The sequence below is a fragment of the Antedon mediterranea genome, chromosome 6 (assembly GCF_964355755.1).
Source record: "Antedon mediterranea chromosome 6, ecAntMedi1.1, whole genome shotgun sequence".
In the NCBI taxonomy this organism is placed as follows: Eukaryota; Metazoa; Echinodermata; class Crinoidea; order Comatulida; family Antedonidae; genus Antedon; species Antedon mediterranea.
In genome coordinates, this window is record NC_092675.1 from 1,797,228 (window position 1) to 1,807,570 (window position 10,343).

Here is a 10,343-nt window from a genome sequence, read left to right on the forward strand (position 1 = left end):
ATATATTCACATGTTGATTATATATAGGTCTCTGTATAATTGTATTAGAGCGATAGCTAGCTTGGTGGTTAACGTGCTTGCCGCACCTCTTAATCTCAAGGTTCGGGGTTCAATCCTGACCTAGTGCCGGGGTTCAATCCTGACCTAGTGCCAGGGTTGTAACTTACGGCTCTTTTAACTCCACTCCCTAAGCCTCAAATGAGACTTAGTTTATAAGCATGATAAATTATTAAATAGTTTATCCATCCTGTAATCGGCGGGTTACTCGCTGTTTGTTGGAAAGATGAAAGAAAGAAAACAAAAACGCGTTACAGGAGGAAAAGGATATGATATTAATATTGCTACTGGTAAAGTAGACCTAATACTAATAGATGCTAACGGATGTGAAATATAGAGAAACCAATACAGATTTTATAAAGACTTCACGATATTAAATTTCGTTTTAAAACACAGAACAAGTTAAATGGAATAATATTTAACTAAAAGAACAGAATCGTAAACGGCCGATACAAAATATTGATATGCAGCCTGAAATCGGTCAACGGCTTTCACATTCAACATTACGTTGCTATCTCACGTGATTTGAATGGGTCATTGCCATGTATATGTCGTGCGGACGTGTGTTAATAATGCCCGACTACTCTCCTTAAAGCAAGCAACAACACATTTAAAATCCTAAAAAACATCGTGATATTTACATGATTATGGTACTTCAACTCGAGTGCCAACATTTAAAGGAGAGAAAGACGTGACTTCACTACCGTGCTCATGCTTCTTGAATAGGGACTCATACCGTATTCTACAAAAGCTATTGGATTAACTTCAGCATTTTTAATAAAGCTGAATATAAAGGCCTATAATATATATACTGTATTGTATAGAGACTGTATATACCCACTTTTATTTACGTTATTTTGGCCATTGGAAATTATGATTATTACTAATCGACCTATCTATGAAATGCCAAATCCCTTTTAAAATTTCGTAATTATCTAATTAAAAAGGCTTTTAATTAACGTACGGTAAGTTATAATATATGGCAATAAAGTGTATATCGCAGTTTCGAACTATGGTTAACATATAAAACTACGTAAAAGCAACCACCAGAACCGGACCAGGAGCGAGTTGGTCCGGCTCACTCCTATAGTCTTTTCGGAAAAGGTCCAGTATACACAGTTTTCCCGTGTGTACTTTAAAGAACCCAGTTCATCATTCGAGACGAGTAGGGGTTCACAAAAACACATGTGTCAGGGGATTACCACCTATCGGATAGGACAGTCATTAATTTGCTATTGGTAATCCTTGGCCATGCTGAAGCCCGTGCTGAAGACTTGTAGTCGATAGAACACAGTAATTTGTCAAAAGTAGGCAAAGTATTAGGGCAAATAAAATAATAGAAGTAAGTATACATTAATGCGATATTGTTATTACCAAATTTATTTAAAGTGTTTTCTATCAGAAATCGTGTACTGAATAAACAAGAATACATGTGGGACTGTCAAATCCCAAACACGCACACTGCAAAGGAAGGCCAATTCACACACTGACGATCGAGCGGTAACGGTTGGCGGAAAACCGCGTAGCTTGTCCCACTGAGAATCTGTATCTCTATCTACAGTGGAAACCGCCCGTCCACTTTGAGTTGTGTGTAAATGGTAATTAGGAATAACAGATTCTATATTGGCCTTAACACGCTGGTGATGGTTAATACTGTTCATAGTGAGTAGAGTGTTGTCGCCAGATTGTGGTCTTTAAGGCCAATTTACACAGACGAGCGGTGTTTGTGTTTTTTTTTCTTTTTCTGTCTCAAAATGTCATTTTTTGTTAATGTAATGCGTCCGTATAATATGTTTTATGTTTATGCTTAGGACTACAAAGACAAGCCACTTTGGCTTCTGTTTATCTTAACCCATAAACTTTGTAAAATATTGAATATTGAATAAATGTTGTTGTATATTGAAAAAAACAAACAAAACGGTAAAACAAAATAGAATGTGTTGTTATTCCTTATGACCATATACACACACAACTCGGAGTGAACGGGCAGTTTCCGCTCAGGATATAGAGCTGTTTTATTCATGAACCTTTTTTACTTGTTTTTATGTGATTTTGATCAAATGAATGAATGAATGAACAGATGTTACGCAGGACAAGCTACGCGGTTTTCCGCTTTAACGTTACCGCTCGTCATTGTAAATTGGCCTTTATCATGACAGATGATGTAGTGACCATGATGGCAGAAGGTGATGAGGTCACAGGTGGCCGATATAATTACTGCGATGGTGACGAGGGAACCTAAACAAATGGTTTGTTATACTTGGATATAATATTTATTATCGTTAGTATTAAATTCATATTAATTCAAATTTTATAGAAATATTGAATAACGATATTGCGCCATACGAAAAGTTAGAATGACGTAGTCTGCTTTGTGTGTATGTAGTCTGCTTTGTGTGTATGTAGCCTGCATTGTGTCTGATCTAGATCGGTTTTACTAATTAATTATACCAAACAATAAATATTTGATTTGATCGGCTACGTACACATTACCGTATACACGCTACACTTGCCTAAGCCATACGATGTCTATCACATTAATGATGACCGCGTAAAAACCCCCTCCCACACTAAAATAACAAATATTACCATATTGTCATTATCATAGCAAATACTATATTGTAAAATAAATATTATGCAAATGAGGCTGCAAAAAAAGATTATTAAACCAGACAAAATCAAATTAATTTAGTACAAAGACTATGATGACGTCATATTGAAAAGAATAATTAAGATTACAATGTAAAAGCTATATTGATTGTTAATATGGTCAATAGCCTGATTAATTTTCTATACCATGGAAATCATATTTGAAGTACAATATGTAGAACAATAATAATGGGTTATTATGACATATTTTTAATCAAATTAAATGAAACCTAATTAAATATAAAGAAGAGTTCAAAAGTGTACATCATTTCCGCACCCTATTGTCGGTCCGTGCTTAATGATATCCGGAGTATACAGCGACCACACAAACCCCCTGCCCCTTTCAGAGAGTACCCAAGTCCTATTGTTTGTCTCACGTTGTCTTTCCCGCATTGATATAGCCGTTCGCCGTGCTTGCGCGGTTGTCACGACACACATTCTAATCAGTCGATCGCAATTGATTGGCAAACGCCGAGTCGTGGATATAAAACCAAGACGATGTAGGACTAACGATCACTTGTGAGCATAACACATGATGGCCTCTCGTCGACGAGAGAACATGCTAACAAGGAAGGCTTACTCATACGACTATAGCAAACATTCTCTTCAAACTGTTCGAGTTGTTGTAATGGGAGCAGCAAAAGTTGGCAAAACATCTATTATTTCTCGATTTCTTAATGGGAACTTTGAGGAAAAATACAAACCAACTGTGGAAGGATTTTTCTGTCGTGATTATAAAAGCGTGGATAATACACGAACTGTTCGATTGGAGATTGTGGACACGTCAGGCTCGTTTGCATTCCCTGCCATGCAAACGCTTTATATCGCTTCAGCTGACGCGTTCATTCTCGTTTATTCGTTCACAGACTATGAATCTTTTAAAGAGGTTAAAGCTTTGCGTCAACAACTTGTAAGAGAAAAAAAAGACGAAAACTTTCCAATTGTTATTGTTGGAAACAAAGACGATATCGAAGAAAGGGAAGTATCCAAAGCGGAGGCAGACTTGTCTCTGGATGTGAATGATGGTAAGCACATTGTAGTTTCAACCAAATTAAATCAGAACATCGAAGACATTTTCTTTAAAACATTAAAAGAATGTAATGTTGAAGTTGACGCGTTTCTATCTCCAAAAGTATCAACTCGACGACGAAGCTTACCCGCAATTTTCTCAGGCCGCACATCAGAGAGCAATTCTTGTTCAAGTTCTAGGAGAAGTTCGTTAATTGTTGAGGAGTATACAGCTTCTAAAGACGATCGGTGTATCTTATCGTAACAATTTACAATGTCTAAACTTATTTATACAAATTGTGGTAGGCCTTTGGTACGTAATTATATCAGGAACAACGAGGTGTTTTAACGAAGCCGACGATGATTGAAGTAAGAAATGTGTCCAAAAGAAAGCAGTGCGGAAAAAAGCAATGCCATATTTTTTCTAAATTATACATGGTAAAAATGCATACCAAATAAGACACGCTTAACTGTACTTAACATTGGATACTTGGTTCAAAATTAACCATACTGTGTATGTACCATGTTTCAACAGCAGAGATTATCTCATGATTAAAACAAACTTTCCAGCAATGCTTTAAACAGTACGTTTTGATATCCCGATTATAATAGTTAAAATGATCGTGTGTAAAATTGATAACATTCAAAATGAATTTCCATTTGGTAAGAAAACAATAATTGCGGATAATGATAAATTCTCTACGTCATTATATCTGAGCCATCAATTAGGGTCTCAAACATTAATATACGATAGTCTAGACTACGATAAATTATGATCATTATACTGTTATTTTGCTATTTACCGAATGTGACAGAAAACACTTAATCAAATATAAAGCATGCAACAATGTACGTGTCACAGTCAACAAAAGTAATGCCTTTTGAAGATGAAATATATCGTGTCAAGTGCGTAATTATATGTGACGTAATTACAAGCAATTGAATAACATTAACCGGAAATCTATAGGCTTTGCTAAACAATCTTATACCTCTTGAAAAAGAATACTGTAATGACAAATATTTTATTATCAAGTAAATTAAACGATCTGTCACAAATTCAGAAATTAAATCTCTTCTTTTTAATCCTTGTAATACAGGAAACATAAACATAATTTTGATAACCATACGGTCGTCGCATCATGACAGTCGACGAGTTACAAACAAACAATCTTATCCTGAAAAGAGGAGTTAATTTCACAAGGATAATACATTTTTGTGAGATTATTGTTTATTATATAACACCTAAATAAATTCCTGTCATTCGATTGGACGATTGTGGGTCACATGGCGTGCAATAGTACGCACTATATTTGTATAATATTATAACGGAAATTTTATGAATGTTTTATCCTTGGCTGTTGTTTACAAGTATGAAACGCCAGCTAATGAACTGTAACCAATAATGTGAAACAACCACTCCAGAATGTAGAAACACCAACAGCTTATATGTAGTCAATATAACAAAAATCAACACCAGCTAATGTAGCACGGTCTACTGTCAGGTAGCAAGAAACGAAATTGCCTTACAGCTATAGGCCTAGTTATAACTATATCGCCAGTGTAGGAGAATATATATTTTACAAAAACGTCCATCTCGTAAGCAACCACCTCCCCAAAGCGACCACTATATTAGAATCACATCATCTGCTATGTGATGTCTACCAGATCTTTTACTCTTACGTCATTAACAAAACATCCGGGTCTGTTTTGTGCATTTGCGCTTAGGCCTATCATTGTCAGTGGCTCTACAAAAATACGTAAAACTTCACGCACTCATACAAACATTGGTAGTGAATAGTGAATCGTATGGTAGGGCCACAACTTGTGGTGAATCTCTCTATAAGCTTGTGTTTTAAGTTTAATTTTTTTCAATGTAGACCTAACGCTTTCTTAAATGTCTTAGCAGGGCAATGGATGTCCATCTAAATCTGCATTTGCTTACTATATAGTGCACCATTTACTGTCATATTTGTTTTCGAAAGTCATTTTAAGATCTATCACTGAACGGCGTGCCTGCTTTCAGTTTATGACCGATATAATGTCATTACCATCATCATTTCGTTGTCATAACGTTCACGGATCTCTTATTCAATCAATCTATCTTAGTGGAATTACCATTAGTTGGTGGTTTAGTGTCTCCCTAATGCCTTAATCAGATAAATGGTTATCTCGGATCTTTCTGGACGCTATGAATTTCACGGCATCACAATAATTAAAGTTATTCACAAGTTAGACTACTACTACTACATCTACTACAGCAATGCATATGTGCATATACTATTACCTTATTTCTACTTCAATATCTGTATTCTTATAATACTGTAAACATGTTTTTGCGTAGGCCTAATTTTCTCCTCCGATACCACTGATATGTCTCCACGACAGGAACGTGCCCATGTTATGAATAGGCCTACGGTAGGCCTATTTGTTTTTTTCATGTGTCGGAGACGCGGATAGGTTATATCGCCTAATTTTGAAAAAAAAATCTCGAAAAACCCCACCATACACAAAAATTAAAAACGATTCAAGATGTAATAATGAGTAAAAATAAAAAAAAAATAATCACTTTTCAATCTCGTTCTTTTTCATTATTTATAGAGATAATCATTTTTGCACAGCGTTTGTTTTTATTATTTATAGGCCTTCGTCGGACCATAGAGATGTTATTATAGTGAATATAGTGTCTCTATGGTAGGACTGTGAAACAAAAAAATTAATGATTATTATATTTATTTCATGTTATAGCCAAAAGCTTGTTATTTTTCATAATATTAAAGTCATAATTTAGCATGATTTAGTTCTGCATCATCTTATGAAATGTAAATACGTCACGTGATGAAATAATACGATAGTAATTGTGGTATAAGTTTCTAATTTTATAGGCCCAAATAATGACTTTGTCGGACAATGAAAGAAAAGAATAAATGGTTGTTATGTTTATTTCCTGTTATAGCCAAACACTTTCAAAATAAAAGTTTCATAATTATTACGCTTATAGTTTAGCAGTAGATTTAGTTCTGCATGGTAAGTCTGTTCTTATGAAATACTTACGTAATCAATAAATCAATCAATCAATATCAATTTATTCCATACTAAGGATGTACAAATATGGCATAAAAAAGTTATTGAAAATGGAATTCGAAATAAGCAAAGCTTTTAAGCCGAGACTCTTAAAACAAACAAGAAGGTAATAAAACATTATTTATATCAATAACAATAAAAACCAAACAAGAATAAATTGGTTGATAATAATAATAATACGACTAAAGGGTCTTTCACATCTGTTCCGGCACATTTCCGGACCGGCGAATCGAACATCAATGTTCCGTTTTCATGCGCCAATCGATAAGCGCGTAGCCGCATGAAAACGAAACATTGACGTTAGATTGAATTTTCCGGCGCCGGGCGGAACAGGTGTGAAAGACCCTGTAGTTAGTGGTATATAAGTGTACCATTTTGTACAGCCCAACTCAACGACACTTATTCTGCTTTACCACTGACAAAAGTACAGGATTATTATAATGTTGTTGTAAAGGTTTAGCCTTTAAAACAGAAATTAAAGATCGGTTTATACGTGAGGACATTCTGTTCTAGCCTCTCTTATCCGTTCTAGCACTCTTCACTTTTACAATCTTAAATGTTGTATTACTTATAAATTGTCTTTGCGTCTTTCTTTCACGGCCATTATTTTCGCGAAATCACAAGATTTGATAATTCAATAATACATAATTAAAATACGATGAGAGTGGCTCGTCTCAAATGCTCTTATGTTTGGTTACCATGACGTTTCATGATGCTATGAAACTCCATAAGACGAAATGTATACAGTATATTTGAATCCCTTAGCGTGTCATTTATAAACAATACAATAAAACATATTAATAATTGAGAGTAGATATCTAAAGTTTTTTTTTACTATACGTTCATTCGATTCTGCAGCTGTCAAAAGATAAAGTCTCACTGACTATCGCAAGTCATCTAGATACGTATCTAGATGACTTGCGATCGTCAGTGAGATCGTATACTATAAACTACAGAATCGGTGTTGATTTACGATACTGTTATGTTACTGTTCTTGTAACCGTCTTCTTCTGAAGACACATGGCCGTCATTGACGGATACTTAACTCCTGTTTTACTGATCATGATCTAACGTTTATAAAGTGCTAACCCTTTTATTTCAATTTTTGATTGATATAACATTGAAAAAAAAGAGCTACGTTACGGTATGTATAATAATTAATAAAAATGAAACAAAGTGAAAATCTCAACGTTTAGTTGTTAAGCTACACACAGCCGTATTCTTCGTTTAGATTGATTTTTCATTTTAAAAATGGTGAGACACTATAATTCAGACAGATGTCTAAAACTACCACTTAATGTGAAACACCCCTTAACAATTGTTCAATAAGCATAAGTTAACGAATATGCCTATACAAATTAGGTTGATCACATCGCGTCGTGTGATCCACTCTCTGAGCCAGATATTTGAATGTAGTAACGCAGAATTGTTTTAATTATCACTGTCGTTAAGTGTCATTAATCAAATGTAATTTTCACAAGAGCGTGTTGATTATTACAAATGGTCACAAAGAACATCAAAGAGAAACCGAATTATTATAGGTAAGTCCCTCGTGTTCCGAGACTTAAAATATCGTATACAAAACATTTACTTTAGGCCTATATGCCTAAACACACTGTATCTTTCTCATATAATTCACAATCACATTACTATATCACAGATAGGAATAGCGCCTGTCTGATAATAGGGTCAAAGATCTTTCTACACTATCAAACTAGTTTGACAAAAAAAGTGTGATGTGCCCAAATATGGTAGTGATATGCCCAATAATGGTAATGATGCACACATAACGTTTGGTATGTGTTGACAATCTCTCCGAAGCACTAACTAACGGATTATCCTCACTATAATATCTCTTTAGTCGGAGATATACACTTGTGTTATATCGGCTACACAGGGCCATTGGGGAGATTCATCGTCCGTTTTTATATGAAATTCAAAAATCAAATTGGTTTTACATGTTTATAATCTTTAAGTGGTTACCGCCACATTTAAAAATGGTAGTAATAAAGCCTATTCTGTAGGCCTTCCAGTCTAAAATCAAACTTTAATTTGTATTAATGGTGATACCAAGGTGACTGTCGCAGACTTAGGCTTTATTATAATTCATATTTGCTTATATGCATTATCAATGCCAAACGTTGACATGAAGTGATTTCTAAAAAACCTAGCCTCTACTTGAAATTGTCTAAAACCAGCAATTAAGGATTTGTCGTTTTCAATCTTTAAAGTACATCTCATTTCGGCGTATAATGAAAAGGAAAAAACACTCCAACAGACCAGAATATATTATAAAAGCGTGCTTAAGATGTAGGCCAATAGAATCCGAGATACCATGCATTAATATGGTTAGTTCCAGATTTATTGACTTTATTGATCCGTGGAGCAATTAGTAAGGCCTGGGTATGTAAATGATTTGTAATTTGAGTCACAACAGGTATACCTTTATCAACCGATGATAATTATGAATTGATTAGGACATTAGGCGCCGTGTCATGTTTCTATAGATTTCTGTACACCAGCCAGACGACCCATGATTATCAAAAACAAAGTGCACAAGGAATCCGTTTCCGTCGTTTTAAAGTGGAATATGCATCAACACAATGCTATTTTGAAATAATCATAATATTTTAATATTATTTTGAATTTACACGAATAAATACGACGGCTAACGTCACGCATCAATGCATCAATATTCCGAATTAGGCCTACATTAATTCATAAAACATTCAGCCTATAAGGTTACATAAATTCGTACGTAAATAAACGCATAGTGGTAACAGTGCAGTCAAAATAAATGCAATACCGTTACTACAAACTGTGCAACGAGAATATGAATTCTAGTGATTTTACGCGAACTTGATTTAAGTTAACGTATGTGTTTGAGCGAGGCTATCGCCATCTACACATATAATTCAGTTGAAGTGTGTATCTACTTTATGTAGTTAATATATAAATTAGTCATGGAGCAAAAGTTCTTTAGATAATACGGAACACTGACTGGGTAAAACAGGCTAACACAACCACCATATTTAAATAGCTTTTAAAATTCACCTTTTCAACACATATTTTCACCCTCGATAAACCATATTTAATTCAGTTTAAGATCCATTTCTTTTTAGTGCACTTTTTTACTATTTATTTATTTCATGGATAGGGCCTACTTTTATTTTTATGTGAAGCGCATAGAGACATTATGCACTTAAAAGTTCAATGTTATTATATTATTTACGTAAGCCCTAAATGGTTATCGTAAAATGATTAAAGTAAAGTTAGATGGTAAAAACTAAAGTTTCAGTTATTGATAAATCGTTGTTCATTTCGTTTGTAAAATACGTTCCGTGTGAATAACCTATAGGAAAAGATTTCCATTATCATCACCAGCCGTCGTGCGAATAGCCGTTTCAGTTATTGACACGGATACTTCAGATCACAATGTTTACGGAAGTGATCCATCAGAGATATTTTTAACTATTATTTCAAGGCAGCGGCTATTTCAGCGGCATGTTTTTCATGATCCAATAAGGTGTTTTTGATGCACAAGATTC

The 10,343-nt window shown here is 34.5% G+C and overlaps 1 protein-coding gene across 1 annotated transcript; it reads left to right on the forward strand.

The window, feature by feature from the left end:
• Positions 1-3,222: 3,222 nt before the first annotated feature.
• Positions 3,223-5,141, forward strand: LOC140051634 (ras-related protein Rap-2a-like). Its single transcript, XM_072096907.1, has one exon. It carries the CDS (start codon positions 3,239-3,241, stop codon positions 3,977-3,979), a length of 741 nt encoding a protein of 246 aa, XP_071953008.1. The 5' UTR covers positions 3,223-3,238; the 3' UTR covers positions 3,980-5,141.
• Positions 5,142-10,343: the final 5,202 nt, after the last annotated feature.

Coding starts and splice junctions, on each gene's coding strand:
- LOC140051634 (XM_072096907.1), top strand. CDS start 3,239: ATGATGGCCTCTCGTCGACGAGAGAACATGCTAACAAGGAAGGCTTAC.